The 22,472-nt window shown below is 32.3% G+C and overlaps 1 protein-coding gene across 1 annotated transcript in view; it reads right to left on the bottom strand.

The window, feature by feature from the left end:
- Window positions 1-959: 959 nt before the first annotated feature.
- Window positions 960-22,472, bottom strand: part of LRP1B (LDL receptor related protein 1B) — a 1,933,392-nt gene continuing 1,911,879 nt past the window's right edge. The window contains exons 87-91 of the mRNA XM_003267617.4: window positions 16,903-16,979; window positions 8,998-9,088; window positions 7,695-7,839; window positions 4,304-4,402; window positions 960-2,856 (exon numbers count right to left, since the gene is read on the bottom strand). Coding sequence (XP_003267665.2) covers window positions 2,716-2,856; window positions 4,304-4,402; window positions 7,695-7,839; window positions 8,998-9,088; window positions 16,903-16,979 — 553 coding nt within the window. The 3' untranslated portion in view covers window positions 960-2,715. The remainder of the gene's footprint in view (window positions 2,857-4,303; window positions 4,403-7,694; window positions 7,840-8,997; window positions 9,089-16,902; window positions 16,980-22,472) is intronic.

Raw genomic sequence — 22,472 nt, 5'->3', positions numbered from 1 at the left:
AACATTAATTTTTATAAAATATCTCCCACCAAAGCTTGAAGCAATAGTTTAGAAAGCATTTTTTGAAGGCATTTATAAAGAATTGTGACTTTGAAAGAGAATTATATACTTGAATTTCTAGCATTTACAAAAATTTTTGCAATAGAAAATTGGAATAGAACACAATAGAGCTATGGAAATAGATTAAATTAATTTTAAGTAGTTGAAAATATATATTTATCATGTAAAGTAGCTGCAGGGCCCCAGGGTTAAAAAACACATTCTGAGCTCTGTTGACTATTGTTTTCACTAGGGCCCTAGTGAGAATAGGTCATCAGTGTCAGGTCCCAACTGGCAGTCGTTTGCATATCATATATTGTTTGCTAGATATTTATACTAATGTTAACTGTATTAATATCACACCACTCTGTGGGTTCTGTTTCTTTGAAATATTTTCAGTTGCACTTACACAGCTCTGATATCAAAAGGGCCCTTCAGATAACATAACTCAATGATAAGTAAATCAGACGCACCTATATTTTCCATCTCTAGTCTGATGCTAAAAGTAGGTATAGTAAATAACCATTCTAACAAACTAATGTGGAAATAGCATCTAATGGAAATCTGATTTTCCATAAAGTACAATTTTGGGGAATAGAAAGGGACAGGAAGAGCTTTGGCTTGTTTAGCATGGTTGTCATGCTACTGTGTATAGAACCTTTCTTTCTATTGCAATATGGAGCCTCTGACAGGCACAGGAAGGCAGGGAAAAGGAAAAAGGGGAGTGTTTCTAGTCCATGAAGACAGAAAATGCCTTCTCTACTGTGCATTGAAAAATGATACAATGAAATCAGTTTTTCCCTGGAGTGTATTATGTTTTAAGGATATAAAAATGCCATGTTTACTAAAACAGTTTTCTCAGAATATTTAAGCTACATAAAGGAATTTTCTTATTTTTAAAAACTACCCAACACAAGCTCTTAAATATGTAGAATTTCATTTAAATAAGTCAGTCAACAATTTTTTATAAAGTATTTAACACTTCATTGTAGAAACATAGGCAAAATGACTATATTATAACCAAAATGAAAAATACTGTTCAATTTAAAAAGTGTACTTAAACAAGAACCTGAAAAAGTTTATGATATGCATAACATTGTTCAAGCAAAATTGCACTAGTATTACATAAATCAATAGTTTATAAAGGCCTCAATATGGCAAAGTTTAGAAATAGGTAGTGTGCATGCACATAGTACAACAAAAAGTCTTCTTATAAAACAGCAGTTTTTTTAATGCTTGTACAAAGGGATAAAGAGCAACCACATATTTAACATATTTCATCTGTTAGGTTAATACATTATGACAGCTAAAAGTCAGTCATGTCTATCAGAGGAACAAAAAGCCCTCTAAAACTTGTGAATAAATCTTTTGTGCCTTTAAAGATATTTGTATAAAAATGCTATCCTTTTTTTATATATACAACTTAAATAAATCACACTCGTTTCAACTCAAATTTGAAGATAAACAAACCAAACGTGAATGGGTCCATGTGTTCTGTAAAACCCAGAGAAACCTGAATACCAGAGCAACTGGTACAGCATTTAGACTCTCCACCTTTGATTATGGGCAGATCATTATTCTTCTACAACTTGGAAGGCCCTTGAAGAATATATTTTGGATAGGACAAATAATGGATTACTCATATTATATCTCGAAAATATTTACCAATCATTCTGTTTACTAAAATGTCTGCTTGGCCCTTTGTTTTTGACCTAGCAAAGAGGATTCATTCACATAATTGAAATTCTGTCATCAATTTGTGTGCTTATGTATTATTCTTTAGTGTTCAGTGTAGTAAGGGGTTGGGTTAATCTTCCACAAAATGGATGTGACTGGGAAGAAATACCTAAGACACAAGTACCCAATGCCCTGTTGTGCTCTAGGCTGACTATTTATCTCGAGAGTGAGGGAGAATAAAAGGTCTTATTCCATAGCAAGTGCAGTTGGCCAACTTTCGGTTATATTTTTGCTATGTTCTACCACCTAAATATAACTATTGCTTACGAGATGTATACATTTAGTACATCACATAGAGTCCACTAAGTTTTGGAAAATGTAGTCATCTGTGTTCATGCAAATTATTAATTTTACATATTTTTAAATGTTTTCCTCAAAATTCTCATCTATTGGTTGGCAATCTAAGGCTAATTTCAAAGCAGATGATGCTGAACTTGTGAGAGCTATATATTTTCATTAGAGTCTGAATCATTCTTTATGGGCACAAAGAGAGTTGACCATTCAATCATTTTTCCATCAATTTAAACAGAAAAATAAAATGACACTGTATTACAGCTTTCAAACCATATAATGGAAAAGTGCAGAGATTCTCTTTGTTGATTAAGTACAACCAAAAAAGTTCATATAAAATAGATTGCTCATATTCACACTACAAATGAATGTTGTTTTTAATTTTAACAAATTCAAAGGTGTGTCATATCAGCAGCATTGTTGTAAATTGTACTGTAGTGCAGTTCTTTTTCATAAAAATACCATACAAATGGTCAATCAATAGTCATCAGCAAAAAATAAAACCCAAAAAACTCAGAAAACAATTAACCAGGAAAAAGATAAAGAAAGAGGTAATGCTGATGCCAAAACAAGTATAATACTGTTGGAACATACAAAAGTAATCCTTATATTTTGTACATTTATACAGCATATAAAAGATATCACTGATTATGCCACTGTCTCTCTTATACCAATTTCTATTTTCTTTGGAAGCAGTTCTTTCCTTTCATCAACACTTCCTAAGGAGTTTCGACAGTTTTGCCCATCCATATATAATTTTGCATATACCGGGTTGGAGTAATTTGTTGGCTGAAGGAGAAAAAAAATAAGTATAATTTTATTATTGGTCTTGGCCACATTAATTATTTACTTCCTTCCTAGAATGTCCATCTCCTAATTGTAACAAATTTATATGCAATACATTTAATTTATTAAATAGTAATGATTTAAAGGTTATTTACATGTTATATTTACAGACTTTAGTCAACTCAAGCATAGTATTACATGAAACATAATTTTACATTTTGCAAGTAACTTGTGAACCTAAGAGGAGCTTTGCCATATATAAAAAGCCAGGAAAAAATCTTTGTAAAAGGTATGTTCACTGAGACTTTATTATAAAAGCATAAAATGTGAAACTATATTGTCATGTTTTCGGTTTTTGTGTTGTCCCCCTTATCGCTATTACAAGCCTATCAGTAGCAAGTAAGATGTGTTTTCAGAAAAGCATTTGTTTGGTGTTTATATTTTTTCAATATGAATTAAAAACAAGTGAACAAAAATGTAAAGAAATGCATTAGTGTAGCAGATTTTTCAAGCAATATTTTTGCCTCAAACAACCTATGGGTACTTATTAGAAATATTTTTGGACTTTTTCAAAGAATTGTGATGTACACAGTCATCTTAAGTTTCACAAACACAGCGTTTTGAAGTAGAATAGAGGCATGCAGTAGTTGACCTCTTTGAGTTGGAAAACATATACATAAATGTTCATTATTTAACAAATTGCAGTTTATCCCAAGAAAGTTTTGCCTAGTGTTTGTTTTGGTTATTTTGTTTTGTTTTCTTTCCAAAAACAGTACGTTAAATCTTAGTTACAACAAGGAAACATAATCTTTGAGCCATGGAATTGAGACAAACATGATAGAAAATGAGGATGAAAACAGTTGATGGGAAAGATGATAAGGGAGAGAATTCTCATCTCTAGGAATCTTGATATGCATATTTTTATTCCTCTTCTGCTTAAAATGAACTATGTAACTTTAGACAGAACAGCTTTCTCTAAACACCAGTTACTTAATTGAAACATGTTTTTGAGAATGGTTTTGTTAGACCATCTGTAATTTCTCAATATGACACATTTTAAAGTATAGTCTATTTAACTGCACATCAAATTTGTATATATTAAATAAACCACTCTAAGAGGAAATGAATAAAATCAAAAGTTTAAATTATTCAGTTTAAATTTCTGGCTAGAGCTTCTTTTCTAAGAATAACAAATACTCATGTTCATTATTAAGGGGCAATAACATTTCCAAATCCAGTAGAAGGGATTTCTACTTAATGTCTTGCCTAAAATGATAATGTTTTAGATGTAATCTTGCACAGACAGGACACATAACATAAGCCCCCATTTTAAATGCTATTTTGAAATATCTTGTTAATTAAAAACAAGCCTGTAAGTCTAGTAATCAGTCTTTGATTGCGAGGATTCTGTGATGAAATGGACGTGAAATAATGAATATTCTTCTCTCACCCCAGCAGTTAGTGGTCCTTTCAAATCAGAGTTTAGGTAGATGGGTGGCGCTGTGTGTGGAAGCTTGAAAGCACTGGGTCCTCCCCCTATGTATCTGGCCTGTATATAAACAGAAAATTTTAGTTTCTGATCTAATATTATAGAACCACTTTTCATGGATACATATCATGTTAATTCATAAAAATAACATTAAAATACCCTTTAGCCTTACGCCCTTTACAGTGTGTTCATGTTAGCTTTAACAACTTAAAACAACTTCAAAGATCCAATATCAGTATTATATCCAATATTGATATTGGATCTTTGCTTCATAGGTAGACATTTCTCTCACAAAAGTCTTATTCAGAAAATATAAAAAATAGTCCAAGTAAGAATTGACATGAATTTGAAGATAAAACTAGTACATATTATCTCTTTTAAACTCTTCAAACTATTCTGTGGTTACCCCCATAGTCAAATCTATTTATTAACTGTATTAAGTACTTTCAATCCTTTTGATTATAAGATACCATTGAACTCGAAATTTTACCCTCTTTGAAAATAACGGAAATGAATGTTCTACAAAATTTTTCTTCACATGTAATGTAATTTATACTGATTGCACCATGCATATATCAAACCCTTGTAACAGAGTGAATACTCTATAAAATTCATATAATTATTAAGGTTGCTTCAGTGTGGCCCTTTGTTTTTCACTACTGTCTAAACCTATTAGAACTAGCTATTTTTTTCTATAGTTACTCATTTGACAACAATTCACATTTATATATTCAAATATCAGGATCCAGCTAGAATCAGTCATCTAAGTCATATTTGATGCAATTTTGGCTAGTCAGTCATCAAATTGGTAAATATTTGAGTATTATGCTCTAAGTACATTAAAATGTATCTGGGGGGCACTGAAGCATAGTTTTATCTTCCTAGAGTAAATGTGAAAAATTTTTAAATGTGGTGTTAAAAGCTATTCTCTTTAAGTGTACAAAATTGGATTAATTCTATCACTAGAAATAAAAATGATGAGGAAAAAATAAGAACCCTCCTTCATATGAAAAATGTGTAAAGTATATCCTCATTAGTCTATGTATGAATACTATATTTTTATTCCTAAGAAAAATGCAAAGAATTTCAGAACTCTATTAAGATGTCTTTCTGCTTCGTAGATATAATAATCAATAGCAATGTGTACAGTATGTATCGTGTCTCCACTTCTGTGATATTTTAAAGCAGAAAATATCAAATGTAACGTTACCAGGATTTTTACCTTGAAAAATTTCTGATGTAGGAGTGAATTAATAACTATAAAATTATGTCTAATTAGAAAAATATCATAATATTCTGATAGTACACAATGTATCCATGTGAAAAGATTGATTTTCATAGAAGTGAATATTTGAGCATCAATTTTAGGCTTAGCCTAATCGTGGATTCAGAACTAGATTGAATATGGGGGATCCTATTCAAATTCTTCAGGAACACCTATGACTGTGATTGCAAAATAATGTGAATGTAGATTGGCCACATTCGATATTTACAATGTAAAAGTGCATTCTGATGAGTCAGAAAAATAACTATATAAGTCAGAACTTATAAGTCAGAAAAATAACTATTCAGAAAAATAAATAAGTATTCAATAAATAAAAGAATAAGCCAAGAAAAATTGTTTCATAATAGTAAATTGATACTCTTAGAGAAAAATATTCTAAAATTATCAGAAAGAATATTCAGATAATTCACTAAAGTAAATCTTCACAAGTTTAACTGGATAATTGCATCATTTAGCTACTTCTCTTAAAAGTTGCCAACCTGAGCTTATAGTAATAAAAACTAACAAACATTTTTAAATTTAAAAGGCTGTGGATTGTCAGGCTATATGTATCAATGAAATGTTTTAAACTAGTAAGGATATTATGACAGATAGAAAAATATTTCTCAAAAATGATTTAATTACAAAGAAGCCCAAGGACACAGCTTATCTGGCTCGTCATTTAAACATTATTGGAAACAACATACTTATTTTGACAATAAAGTACTGTACTCTTTTATATTTAAAAAATACACTGACCAAGATTTTTACACTAAGCTGTATATCTAGATTTGCTAATACCTCAACACATTTGATTAGAGCATTATTTTACATGAATTATACATATTTATGAGATACTGTGTTTTGTTATGTTTTTATACATGTATACATTGCAGAAAAATCAGAATATTTAGCATATCTATCACCTCATATATAGTTATGATTTTTTTGGGGCGAGAACATTAAAAATCCTTTTCTAGCTATTTTTAAATATACAATACAATATTGTTAACCACTGTCACCTAACTGTGCAATACAACACCAAAACCCATTCCTCTTATCTGTGACTTTGTACCCATTGAACAACATCTATCTTCCTTCCTCCTCCCCTCTACACCCTCTAGTAACGACTATTCCACTCTCTACTTCAATATTAACTTCTATAGATTCACATGTGAGTGAGATCATGTGGTATTTGTCATTCTGTGCCTGGATTATTTCATATATAACAATATCGTCCAGCTTCATGTTGCCTCAAATGACACGATTTCTTTCTCTTTTTTTATGGCTGAATAGCATTTTTTAATTCATTTTGTTGATGCACACTTAGGTTGATTCTATATCTTGGCTATTGTGAATAATGCTGTAAAAATCATGGAAGTACAGCTATCTCTTCAATGTACTGATTTCCTACTTACATATCAACTAACACACAAAAAAATTTAAAAGAAGGATGCCATGTCTGAAGTGATGAAAACAAAACTATCTTGTAAGTATCCAGTTCCTACCAAACCAAAACCCCGTAGAACCACACTGTAAGGAATACTGGGAGGAAGTGGGTAGAAAAGAAAATGTCTCACCAAACTACTTTCCAGCCATATTGCTAGAGGCTGTGCATGTATTGGTCTTCTCCTTGTATATATTTCAACCTTGAAAGTCAGTAGCTTTACTTTATAATAGACCTTTATCTATCTATATATCTATCCATCCCCTGAAGAAGATCTAAACAATTTGCTGTGTGATATCAATACTAAAACAATTCTTAAATGAGTTTTTCGTTTGCTTTAGGTAAACAAACTTAGATATTGAGTCATTTTTCAATAAAAACCATATAATAATAAATAACATGTTTATAAATGAACTGAGCAAATAGGTTTTCTAAGATGTGTTACACTAACTTGCAGCTTCAGGTGAATGCAGTCCATAATTGTACTTTCTCTTTAGAAGAGGCTATATAATTCAGTACATCCTAAAGTCCCTTATTCTAACTTCAGATAAAAGAAAAACTTGGTGAAATTCAGAACCATAAAACAGAGATGCAACTCAAGAATGCCAGTGCTCACTGCCCATTATCTTAAGACATATTACCTTTGTTGGGTCTATCATAAAGCCAGGATCTAAAAGACCTCCATCGCTGTGATCATGATCTACCTCATACATGTTATAAGATGGATTGCCAATTTCTACGTTTATTCCTCCATTGATAATAGGTTGTCTTCTAATTGTTTTTGTCCTAGAATATATAAACATTAATATGTGTGAGTTTTTTATAAATATCACAATCAAGGCATATGAAATTATATTTATAGATTTACTGACTTATTTTGAAATAAATTGAATAAATGACATTTGTCAAGTAACAGGAGCAAAAAGTAGTACATCGATAGGCCGTTTTCCCAGTTGTTTTGACTTAATAAAAACACACTGGAAATAAATACCTCCTAAATAGCTAAAATCACATCATTCGAAACTGAATATTTACCAATCAATTATCTTTTTAAATTCTATTTTTTCTCCTTTCTGAAAACTATCACAACAAAATAGTGATAAACTCTAAGATAGATTGTTTTCAATCTCCAAGTTACGTGGTTAGAATCCTGTTTTACATAATTCAAATACTGACTCTAAAGCTCTTGGTTTGTAAGCTTATTTTGTACAAGTGCAAGTTTGTTACATGGTTATATTGCATAGTGTTGAAGCCTGGGCTTTTAGTATGTCCATCACCCAAATAATGTACGCTGTACCCATTAGGTAATTTCTCATCAACCACCCCACTTTCATTTCCCACCCTTCTAAATCTCCAATAGCTATCACCCTACCCTCCATGTCCATGTGTACACATTATTTCATGTCCATTTAAAAGTGAGCACACATGGCTCTTATTTTTCTGTAGACAACCTACTCCTCTGGATCTATAAGTTCATTTTCATATAAATTGAAATGATACTTCTAATGAGGTATAAGTTAATCAATGCACTATTTGTGAATGAAATGTACAAATTGGAGACATACATATGCATATCAGTATCACTGTATTGACATTACTAATCATACACATTAATATAAAAAGATGCTCCTCAGAGACCCTTGCTGTTTCAAGGAAAGACAGCTGCAAATGTAAAATTCTACTTAAGTAAAATGTAAAATTCTACTTAATATGATCTCGTTAGTTTTGCTAGAATATATAAATGGACCATTCCATTAACATAACATGGGAGAAGACTTGTCTAAATTATAATCACTTAAAAGAGAGGTATAAAATGATTTGAAAAACATTGTATTTTACAGTGGGCATAACTAAATCATGTTTTAAAAAATAAAAAAAATTATGTTTCTGCACCTAGTTGTGTGATTTATTCACTGACTGCTAATCTAGAACATTGCATCTTACCTTCTTTTTCTCTTACAAAGCACTAAACCAATTACTAAGGTGGTTATCAAAGTCACCAACAGGACGAGAGGCACAATGATGGCAATGCTTCCTGGAAAATAAATGAGAATAGATGAAGAAATAAATAAAATGAAGTAAAAATTGATACAACTAAATACTTTATTACACCAAATCACTCGACCATTGATATAATAAAAATAAAGCTTAGCTCAAAGGTTTATCTTTCGGGTTCGTAATTATGTTATTGGAAAATCACTCTCCTCTTAAACAAGTGATCTGATGGAAATGTTTCTTTAGATATCATTCATTTATGTGTTGCGTTTAAATACCTTGAGATTAGAGATCTGACTTTTTTGTCGGTCTGTGTTTCGTGATTCCCATCACACACATTTACTTGCAATGATGCAAGTACATGCTAGTACCTCTTTTTAAATCAACTAAGACTGAATAAACATTTACAGTTTCACTGACCACATTCCCACCCTTAGTTTTGTTCCTTTAGTTATCCACACTTTCTGGTCAGGGGTCCATGTGACAAGTTAGGTGGCAGCCTGGTAAAACAAAAGGGGTATCAGTGTTTGTTTTAGATGGAACTTGGTGTAAATACTGGTTTCACAACTTACTTGAAGTGAGACCTTATGTAGGTTATTTAAATGCTTTGAGGCTCATGCTCTTCAACTGTAAAACACAGAGAAGAAGACTTACCACAAAGGGCAGTTAGCTTGATTCCACAAAATTAGGGGGTGAAGAGGTTCTCTTTCTCAAGTTCTAGTGCCTGAACAGTATTAGCAGGACGTATTTTGGGAGTTTGGCTTATGTGGCAAATGTCAATTATTTTCCTTTATTCCATATATGAGAAAGGTCTTCGGTACTAGCACTAACAGAATAAATCTTCAAAAGTGATCAGTGAAATCTGGTCTTTGTTTTTATGCATCTGAGCATAGGGAGGAGGCAAAATGGAGGAGACAGTTTTCCATTTTTATACTAGATAAGCAATAGGGTAATCGATTTTTTTTTAGTCAGTGAGTAGGCAGACAATAATAGCCCATTGCTAATAATGTGACCCACAGGAGAATACACCCAAATATCACTTACTGTAGGAGGAAAACTGAATATAGGGTGGCCTGATAACAGGGAAGTATGACGTAGCTAATGTTAACTTTTCTTACTGAAAAATATCTAGTACACATGAAACAAGGGCTTTTGTCTACTTGGAATAAACCTCTGGTTGATACAGTCAAGTCACCTTAATCACTGGTTAACCTAAGAAACCAAGCAGCCCAACAACTAGTTAAAATTTAACATGGAGATCTTGATTGGATTAAGAATAGAACATTAAGTATATGAATTTTTCATGCAAATGCATGTGAAAGTATCAAGGTAGAAATTAATCATATGCACAATAACCAGCCACTTAGAACTGTATTATAAATATATAGCTCTGTTTTAATAGCATTATAGCCACAGGATATCTGGGTGAGATAATCCATACTGGATCACTTGCCAAATACCAAAAAGGCTTCATTAAGAAAATTTCATGTATAAGATAAATCTCTAATTTAGAACTTCGAGAAATAACTTGTGTAAAATAACCAAATAACCATCTCTTCTATCCACTTCTTTAGACACTTTCTAAAATGTAAAAGTCATTTTGTTTTTTTCATGTAGTTATGAGAACTTACTGTGTTTGATATTACTATATTACCTCCTTTGTTTTGGGAAAGTGAACTTTATATGCATCTGTAATTTATTAGCAATTAGTGAAAGTAGAGAATCTGGCATCTTGGATGGTAATTAACATTTGTTCACAAGTTTTAAATACCAGAGAACAGCTTGATTTCTTCATAAACTATGACTTCAACTGATTGATCATGACTTTACAAATATATCTACTTCATTTTCCTCTAAAATTTGTGTAAAATTGGTGGGTGTAAAATACCTATCAATATAGTTTTAGGGTATATAAAATTTATTTTCTCTCAATGCAATTATAAATCATTGTTTAAAAATAGATTTTACTTGTTCTACAGTTTGACATTCCTATGAGGTAGGAAGCTGTTAATTAAGTATGCTAGAAAATAAAAGGTTTCTTTTTTTCCCTTCATAGATGGCAGTTGCAGTCCCATATATTACAGCATTTTGTATTTAAGAGCCTAGACTTCTGACATGTTTATGTAACCAATCGAAGTAACTACTATAACACCTAGTGTCACCGATAAATAATGCAGGGTAGAAGATTGGCAAGTTTTTTTTTAAATTTTATAAAAGTTTTTATTGCTGGAAACACAGGTATTTTTAAAATTATATAACAGATATTATAAAAATAAGTACTTTTTCCTAGTATTATATATGACAGTAAATTTCATACTGTAAATACAGTGATCAATCCCTATTGCAGGTGATGTTTTAACAGTACATTGTTAATAGAGTATTAGAAACTCATTGAAAAACAGACTCTGTACTTATTGAGGGTGGAGGGGATATCTCAAGAAGGTTTCTCATAAAAAAATAGAGCAAGTCTTTTTTGCAACATGGTTCTGAAACCTCATCATGCAACATTTTTCCATTAGAAGAAAGAACTATAAGTGCTGTGTTGAAGAGCCCCTTTCCATAGGAGAGCTAGTACAGCATAGCAGTTGAGATAATGGACTCTGGAGCCAGGCTACCTCTTTTCAAATCTGTTTTACTATTCATTACCAGCATATGCTCAGGCACATTAATTATATCTGTCTCAATTTACTCATCTATATGGGTATCATCATTCATAGTTATCATACAGTATTATAGATAGGATTATTCCAATCATAGAAAATGCTACATACATGCTTAATAAACAATCAAAACACATGTTCTCATAGCACCCTATGCATGCTTCTATTTTGCACTTTTCACAATATAATGTATCAGTTGGTTTTTGAGATATTTGAAGGCACAATCTGTTTCTCTTTGTTCTGCAAATAGTGCAGTCCTTAGGATGTCATAGGGTCTATAAATTCAATTCTTATTTAGCAAATATATCTTAAGTGCTTGCTGTGCTCCAGACCCTGAACATATACCCTATTTCACACTGAGGATAAAATGACCCTTCTCTTACATTGCTTGATGTATAACAGAATGACAGACAAATGGGTTCATTCACTATAGTAGCATGAATGTTGTATTAGGGAAGTATGCATTGTTCTGGGAATATAAAGGAGGTGTCTCTAACTAGATCTGGGCTGGAGGAGGACTAGTGTGTCTCTGAGGCTTAAGGAGCAAATCCTCTGTAGCCCGTGAAGAGACTTTAAAGGCCAAGAGGGTTACGATTAAGGAAAAACAGTTGGGCTGGAAGGAGTGTGCTGGAAGGAGATGTGACTGCAGTGGAAAGCAGAGGTGAGATTATGAAGGAGTGTGTAAGCCATATAAATCAGATGGGGAATTGTACTATATTTTTCTTTTTAAAAAGATGATGATGAATAAAATTTAGGAAGGAACATCTACTGAATTTATTGTTTGATTCAACTTAGGAAAGGGGGAGAAGGTTAAGGATGGAACTTCAGTGTTTCCGTAGCCAGATGGATTGGCTCAAGTCTCAGCTGAAGTATCACCACCTTTCAGCCATCCATATGGATGGACAGAAAGGCAAAATAAGGTATATGAAAATGACTGTGGATAGGGGGCAGTGATGTGATCATTTGGGAACTGAGCTTGAGATCCCTGTGGAATATAGATGCTATAGATACAGATATATCAAGCAAGCAGTGAAATACATGTCTCAAACTTAGGAGATAAATCAATATTGCGCATAGGAATTTTGGGGAATCAACAGAGTTGATAACTCATGTCAAGGATTATGTCTTGGTAAGGAGAGTGTACCTAGTGATAAACAGAGGTAAATTAATCAAGCAGAATAGAAAGAAAATAATGTCAAAAGGAAGACAGAGTTGCTTCAAAAGAGGTAGAAGAGAAACCAGAAGTGTTCACTATCATGAAGTTCAGAGGAAGAGAACATTCTATTTACTGATCAAATTTTCAATAGAACAATATTAGCATAAATTATATAATTAAAATGACTGCCTTTGACATGTTGCTCTATACCTTGTTCTTAAGTTTGTTTATAGATATGTATAAATGTGGAGTATATATATTTGTTGAAATTAGCATGCTTTCTCTTAAGCATTTTGGTACATTGTAATGTTAAAAATTGTAAAGAAAGTATGTTCCAAAGTTAGTAAAGGTGATGCTTCCAGTGGTCTTCAAGAGGCTGCCTATCACCTTGGTCCTGTATCTCTAACTTCTCTTTGTACCACTCTCCCCCTTGTCCTCTTGATAGGTGACCAGCACACTGGTCTTCTTTCAGTCTGCTGGGCATGTCTAACTCTTTCTTGCTCCAAGGTTGTTGTACCTGCTGTTCTTTATTCTTGTACCTTGAGCCTCAAGTCTCAGCTAAAGTATCACCACCTCAGAGAAAACACTCCTGGCCTCACTTTTCCCGTGACATTCTCTATCTTTGCCCTTTTTATCTTTTTTGTTTTTGCTTCCTTCACAGACCAATCAAAACTCACATTTGAATATTTCCTTTTTTATTTACTTCCTTGTTTTATTGCTGTTTATAAGAACCTCAGCTTCATGAGAAGAGGCACCGTCTGCCTTCCTCACTGACCTGTCTCTGGGATCTAGTGCGGTACTTGACACTTAGTAGAGACTTGATAAACCTTTGCTTTGGGAGAAATGGAAAGAAAACATTATTTTGTTGTGTTTTTCAGTTATATCTCTATATTTGCAAATTTATAATTCCTGGTATAATATAACCGTTTTTTTCTGTATTAAAACATAATGGATGATATAAAATGATAAAGACAAAGTAGCAAAAGAGATACAATGACCCCCTAACAGATATCTTGCCCCTATTGTCACTATAGTAAAATACAGCATCTCTACATTACTGCACCACAAATGCTGAGTATATTTTTATCTTTCATAATTTCAGCAGATACAACAAATAACGTAATTGAAACACTGATCATTCAATGCTCAATTTTATGTAAATTTTAAAATTTTATGTAAATTTAAAATTTTATGTAAATTTAAAATGGAAGTATGCAATGAATATTTTATCATCCTGAGTTTAAAACTCTTCAAAATATCTTCAGAAGAGTCAGACTAGATTTTTAAAATGGAACCTGAGCACAAAGCCCTAGATAATAGATCTGCCTAATTCCACAAGCTGCTTTCAGATACTTTAAACATCAAAAGCCAGTGAACATCACTACCACTATTCAGAGATGATTATGAAGGCCATGTACAAATCAGAAAAGTAAATCTCTGTATAAATTGATAGTAATTAGGCAGACAGAGGCAGTGTATTCTGGACTATGCCAACAAAGGTCCACTGATGATAGAAATGCAGATTTGAAAACACAATCCTAAGGTTTCATCTTTCTTATTGGGCAGACGACTTCTGCTCGAGTTTGGGGAAGGTTTGACAACCATTCAAAACCACTAGATTTTACTCAAAATAATAAAAGTAATCCTCTTTCATGGGAAAGGTCAGTTTACCTTTTCCCTTCTTTCAGAGCTACTGAGGCAAGTTTCTCGAAGCATAAATGTCTGATAATAAGCATCTAATAGAGTCATTATTTGGTCAACTTTGCTCACGTCTGTGATAATTTGACATATATGTAGCTATAGCCCTTTCAAAATGCATTGATAGTTCTATTATATTTCATGACTTTAAATTAGTGATGGGAGAAAGAGCTTCAGAATCATTGGAAAAGGTTACAACTATTTGCAACTCTTTCCCCTAGTTGAGGTTCTTTAGAACTGTTGCATGTAATTAAAACCAGTTTCTTACATTTGCCCATGCAAATCGCTGGAGACCCCACTCTCTAACGGGAACACCTGGAGCATTCCAGCTCCAAACCATTTTGCAAACACCAAACTTTCCCTTTGTGGATGGAGCTTATACAAAATTTCCAAATTCAATACACATTCCATGCTATTTCTTGTCAGTTTTTAAATTTTTTTTTAAATTTTTTTATTTTTTTTTTTTGAGACAGAGTCTCGCTCTGTCGCCCAGGCTGGAGTGCAGTGGCGCAATCTCGGCTCACTGCAAGCTCCGCCTCCCGGGTTCACGCCATTCTCCTGCCTCAGCCTCTCCGAGTAGCTGGGACTACAGGCGCCCGCCACCACGCCCGGCTAATTTTTTTTTTTTTTTGTATTTTTAGTAGAGATGGGGTTTCACTGTGGTCTCGATCTCCTGACCTCGTGATCCGCCCGCCTCGGCCTCCCAAAGTGCTGGGATTACAAGCGTGAGCCACCCTGCCCGGCTTAAATTGTTTTTGATGTGCTAAAAAGGCTATGTATTTTCTTTATATTCTATCATTGAGAAACTACCATTAAAAAGTCTAAAATCTTTTTAATTCCTAATTTATAAATGCAGCATGTTCTACAGCTTGATAACTTCAAATGTATTTCTCTCATTAATGCTCTTAATGATTGTTGAGTTTTGCAAATAGTTTATAAAATCACATATAAATTAATATGTCTCCAGAGTTATTACTGGTAGCATTAGTTTGAGCCCTAAATCCTGGGAAGAGAAAGTATTTTTTCTTTTCTTTTGCATATCAAATTAGGCAAGACACATTTTGCCACTGCTAACATTTATCAACCAATTCCCCAAATCCCAGTGTCCTATTCGTACAATTATATATGCTCATAGCTTCCCTATGGCTTCTCCCTTCCCTGACCTAAGGAGAGCACACAAATTCTAAGATCAACTTAAAATGTTCCATAACCAAAAATCACTCACCTCACCTATCCGAATTTAAATTTTCATGCCCAGACTGTTTATTTTAGACCTATTTTCCATTTTTCAAAGATGCCTAGGCTTATTAATAAACCCAAATTAATCTCTAAATCAGGAAAAATTGGACAATGATATCGAAACTGTCTGGGGGCAGAGACAACAAACAGGAATGTCAGCAAAGATGGGAAGCCTGCTTCTAGGGTACAAAAATGATATGTTTTATACTTTAATAGTCTCTTTCCTTTTTCACTAACTCTGAAACCGTATGCTTTTTGCTTGTTTTTATGAAATCCTTGTCACCAGCAGTAAAGGACTAGGGAAAAATTGCTAAGCTAAGCAGTTTTCCATCAAGAATATTATTTTTTCTTTGCAAATTTATTAGCACTCAACAGACAATACAAATTTTTCAAAGGTCTTTCACTCATGGTCACATTCATGACAACACGTGTGAATTGGCAAACTTTATTTCAGACTTTTATTTTGAAAAACTTCATAACATCATTTCAGGTTGTCAGAAACTGTACACAGACACACGATGATATAGACACACCTGACCCTAAGACTATGGCTGCACAAAAAAAATTTGCAAAAATGTTGATCTGTATTTTAATATACTTCAAAACCAATACTTTAAAGATAAAGAAGAAATAAATCAACTTAGATCTTTATTAAGAATTGCTTGTTAACTTGCTTCTCTTTCAGACTAACCAATAAAGTCTATCTTTTTCCCCCCACGACACATTGAAATGCATTCCAAGACTATATATTTGCTCTAATTAAAACATGGAATTATTTTTCTTCCTGGAGCATTTTCACATTCATTGTGATATCTGCGACTTTTTAGCTGATGAACATTTCCAAAGAAAAGCTTATGCTAGGTTAGCAGATGTGCATTCTGAAAACTCCCCAAATTTGAGATAAAGTCTCAGCCTAAAAGAACATGTACAGACTGGATCCTGTAATTAGATGAAAGCTCAGTGCTTCCTCTTTCAAAACCACCTCGATTGCAGTGAATCTCTTATAAAATTCCATGAAGAAGACTCATCTCACTCAATAATGACATAAAAATGATTTATATACAGTGTAGATTACCCAAAATATTAATCTGAGAAACTTACTTGTGCTGATATGATCAGACTTGCTGCTCTTTGGGGCTGGCCTTTCACACTGTGTGCCTGACCAGTTGGTGGAGCATCTAAAAATATCCAAACAACAAACAAAACAGATCAGTGAATAACAAAGCCCAGAAGTCTGCTAATGTAGTAATTTTAACCAAATGAAACGTTACAGGAGCCAGTCATCACAAATTCATGAATATTACATAGAGATTTCTGCTGATTTTGCATATTGTTAGTATGCTGAGTGTAACTTTCACTGGACTTCATTTGTTAAAATACTTTTTAAAATGGAGATTTATAGACATTTTACTTATTCTGTGTTAAAATTGGCACATTTTATAGCGATATTGAAATCTTCAGAATTGGAAATTGATTTGAGAGTTACGGAAAATTACAAGTGGCCACTTAAAAAATTGAGTTTGCATATTAAGTAAATCCTTCTATAAGTATCTGTGTCTTTTTCTGGTTGTTCTAAGTCCAGAGTGGAACTAACTACCAAACAGCAAATAGTCATCTGTCTCATAGTTCAAGCTGTGGAGTTTTTACTCTCCTAAGCAGAGATAACAAAATACAGAGCTTTCCCATTTTAAATCATACTTCTATTACTATGAAGTCGAGAGAATGTGCCCAAGTTTTTATTGGGAGAAGTTGTTTTTCCCATGTAAGTACTATGACACTATGATAAGAAGTAGAAGACAAGAATAATAGATCTGATTAAAAGCCATTATTTAAACATAAATTGCAACTATGAAATTAGCTGGTTGCATCAAAATAAATGCTGGAACAGTTTTAGTTGTGTTTAAACAATGTCTATTGGCTAACATAAGATGCCTTTGTGCATCTGTCACAGGAAATCCACAGAGAAACAATTTAATTGGCTTCAGTTCTTAGTTAAAATGACTGTCAAATACCACCATATCAAGAATAGCTGTACACAATTAAAAAAACAGCTTCCAGAGCCATTCCAAGTGGAACTCTCTGGGCATGGTGGGCCAAACTAAATAACTGCAATTTCAGTGTCTCTGCCAATTCTGGCATAGCCAATTTTGATATCTGAGGCTGCTTCCTGAACCTAAGCTTCTATGATGCTATACGAATTATTTGTGATAGTCATAAAATCAGTATTGGCTGTCCTAAAACATGGGCAAATTCTCATAAAATCATTATTACTGACAAAGTCAAATAATAAACATAAAAATATGTTTCAAAGAAGCACATATAGACTTGAACACAATTGGCAATAAGGATACTATTAGATAAGAGTTATTTAATTAATAAATGATAACTTTAAAACTATGAATATGGAGCATGATTTAAATGAAAATTAATATCATTATATTATGATTCAGGGCAACACTCATACATTAGCTCAACTTCTGTTACATCATAAAAAGTTAACACATTATATAATTTTCTATACATCATGTTTATTATAAACCATAATACAAGTAAATCATTAACACAGATAAATGCATTTAAGGCCAAGTCTGCAACTCTGTATTAATAAAGTTAGGTAATGAAATAAGGATATTTTCAAATCATTAGAATAAAGTGAACAACAAATAAAATCATTGTGTTTGTTTTTTCTTTTTAATTTGTGGTATTTGCAGATGAATGATCTAGAAAAATGTTCCAATTGTTCATATATTATAATCATTGACACAGTCCACAGATAGTTAAAAATAATATATTTGGGAACACTTTGCAAACATGTTCTTGGAGTGAATTCTAATGATTGTGAAATGCTTCTTGTGTTATGTAGCTTTACATCTGTCAAATCTCTCTAATTTACCCCCGAGAATATTTCATATGCTCCACTGAAAAACTAATGCTGGCTGCTTAGTTACTTAATTATGTATTAATAGCTGTTGTGTACAAGTATACATGTGTGCAATTATTTTGAATTATTGATTAAAATATCAAAATTTGCTTTATACATTATCTCATTTAAAAGAAAAAAAAAAACTAAATCAGGTTCATCTTAGATAAGTGACCCAAGGCATATTTTATTGTGTTACTGAAAAAAGAACCTCTGGGACTCATTACACTTTCGGAAAAGATTTGAAGTCAGAAAGTGGAATTGCTTGAGAATTAGAAGATTAAATGCTACTTAATCATATTATGGTTCTGACATGAACATCATGTATTTTTAATAATTTATAAAGTAATTATATTTTGAGATCTCCAGATTAGCAGAAAGAGATTTTTAAATAAAGAGGATAAGGATAGTGTGATTCTAATTCCAAACTCTAGAATTATTTAAGTAGGACAGGTATTTGTTAATATTATGGTATAATTTCCTAATTTATCCATGGCTTAGGGTCCAGTATTTATGATAGATAAAAGAAGTCACCTGCTGGTGGTCATAATCCTCTTTTAAATTGTTGGAGCCCATTTAAATTCATAATCTTTACAGACTATTTTACTTATTATATATTGGAAAAAACTCAAAGACCGTACTGGAGAAATAATTTTAACAGTTATACATCTTAATGTGCTGATGATCACTTTACCATTCTCCTTATACTCCTTATAAAATAATGTTTTATGGCCAAAGATAAAATATGTTCCACTGTTCTGCATTTGTCTCAGTCTTAAAAAATCTCTTTTGAGTTATTAAATAGAAATCATTATTCTTGTTGCCTACCTTACACAATTATAACTTAAGGCATTTTCTGCTCCACAAGTTCTTCCAGTGGTTGATTTAAGACCAAGTATTTTTGTCATCTTTATAGCAATCCATAAATCTTCATACTTTAAGTAGACTACAATGATCAAAGCCATTAATGGCAGAGCATTTAAGAAATAAAATTTGTGCAGATCATCAAAATCTCCTGTCCAATTCCCCGCTGAATTATTTGCATAGCCATGCTGACTATAATTTCTCTGGCATCTATCTCTTTTTTATTATTCCTCAAGCAAAATCCATATTCCATGTGCTGGTTATCTTTAATCTGTACTATTGCAATCCAGTATTCTCTGCTATTTATCTGGGGACAATTATCTTCAAGTTAGCCCTGCACAACCCTGCTAGGCAATCTTTTCTTGTTTTTTGTTTCGTTTTGTTTTCTCTTCCCTGACCGTGGCAAACAGCTCTGTATCATTCATGTTAAAATTGTAGACGTTTCCCACTGCCCTTAGTCTTAGGACAATGAAAATCAGCTTTATCTTATGTGCTGATCACTATGCAACTGTAAATTATTTAACGTTTTAAACAGTTCCATGAATTTTAACCAAGTATCTTTGGATCAGGAACAGATGGATGGATAGACAGATAGGTAGGTAGGTAGATAAACAGATACTTATTGACTATTCAAATAATTATTTATCCTTTATTTACATCGTCAGATGAAGGTACTGCTCTTAGCAGTTTCCTGCTGTCAATAGCTGCATGGTAAAGGGTATTGATTTAACATTCTTTGACTTCTCTTTTTTCCTAGCATTATTTAATGCTAAATTGTTTCCTTAATCTTATTCTTCCATTTCCATAACAGTTGTATGTGTAAGTGCTCTTAATTACAGCATATTTTATGGTATTCCCTTTATGTTCCAGACTAGAATAATGATTATGGAAAACGAGAAATGTTAAAATTCAGATTCTGGGGCCCCATATATCAGAGAATTCAAGTAACTTGGGATTGTGGTCAGCATTCTTCATTTCAACAAGGTGAATCTGATGTAAATAATTCACAAGTCACACTTCAAGAAATATTTGAGATACATTATTATTATTCTTACAGGCTTTGTTCTTAGACCAAATATCATTCAATGTCTTATTGTGAGGATGAGAATAATATGCAAGCCCAGCATGATCGCTCAAAAGATAAAATAAGCTATGTAGAAGTTCCCTACACAATACCAGGAATGTGCTTATTTATCTATTTTTTGTAATTAATTCTCTTCTGAATGTTACTGTATGAAACACATGGGGAGTTAATTTATCGTGTCCCTGAGCAGTTTGTGCAATTATTGTATAGCTACAATATTTTTTGTTTATAATTTTCTGTAGCATAGAGGAATAACTTTGTATAAAAGTTAGAGTATACAAATATTACTAGGAAGCACAGTAAACACTTTTAGAATATCAAAATAAGTTTGGCTTTTATAAGGGGACAAACTATAATCTTTAAAATGAAAGTTATTACATTTAGTAGCATAACTGTAAGATATATTTAAACTGTCTAAAATAACTCTGAAATAGTAATTATTACAAACAGAATTAAAATGACATAAAAAACTGAAGGTATATTAAAATCTTCAGATATTGTCCTTCCCCTAACAATGATCAATGTATATGAACTGCTCTTGTCATTTTGCAGAAATGTGGTCTAGAGTCACCCACTTTGGGAGGACTTCAAAATAAAATAATGAGATTAATATCTGCTCTTTCTTTTCATCAAATTTAAAGGTCATGGGATTCTTCTGACCACAGTGAAATTCAAAGGTGAACCTTAAAGCAATTTAAAATTGAATTTATCCTCTTATATATATGTGCAAGGTTGCCCTTATTAACCATGATGATGGAGGCATTCAGAAAGAAAAATCTTTTAATATACCCCTTTCTTTCTCTACATAGGAAAAAAAAAAGTGGCACAAAGGGATTAAAGAAGCCTTGGAAAAATTGTGCATGGTGTCATGCATGTCTCAGTGCCCTTAAAATCTCATTCAATAAAAATAAAAAAAAATGATTACAGGTTATGCATCAATTTATGCAAAAGCATTTTGCATAATGGTGAAGATAGTATAGTGAAGAAAATCAGAAAAACACAGTTACTTGCAAAACACTTTTTTTCTGGTTAACTCATCAAATTACACTCTTTTGGTGGTGAGCATATAAACTTACATTTATATAATATTTCTCACTTGAAAGGTCTACACTCTATGTATCCCCTGAGTCTTTTATACTCACTTCCCTTGCAGATAGTAGCATGAGAAGATGCAAAAAAAAAAAAAAAAAAAAAAAAAAAAAAAAAAAAAAACTAGCATATGGGGACAGATACTTAGATATTTATTCATCTGCTTAATTTTACTTTAAAACCTTTCCATCTTTTTTTTGTAACAATAGATAAAATTAGGTAATTTAAAAATTCTTAGCTGAAATTATTTCACGTACACCTAAGGATTCTTAATTTTTATAACATGCTTCAAAAATTTTCTATCTCAACTTTTATATGAAATGTTACATGAGGTTCAGTTAACACTAAACTTTGTGCTAGATCCTTGTATATGTAATTTCATATAAAAATGTACTCATATCTAACTTCTGTAAGAATCCTATGAATAGACATTATACACTGTATAAGATGAGGAATCGCATGTTCAAATTATCTGCCCACAGAAGCAGAACTAATAAGTGGTAGAAATAAAAAATTGCACTATTATTTAATCATTGTTTTAGATGACAATGCCATGATCCTTTTAATTCAATACAGAAGTAGGAAGAAATGCTTTTCCTTTCTTTCTCATGCCAAGGAGAGTACCAGGCTCTTAATTTTAATGTAAAAACATTATTTAAACAAATGCAAATAAATGCATTTTTTTCCCCGTTGTAAAAGTGTAAGAATTACCAC

This window comes from Nomascus leucogenys, chromosome 20, assembly GCF_006542625.1.
Source record: "Nomascus leucogenys isolate Asia chromosome 20, Asia_NLE_v1, whole genome shotgun sequence".
Lineage (NCBI taxonomy): Eukaryota > Metazoa > Chordata > Mammalia > Primates > Hylobatidae > Nomascus > Nomascus leucogenys.
Note: the sequence above shows the minus strand (reverse complement) of the source record. Positions and strands in the feature narration are given on the sequence as shown.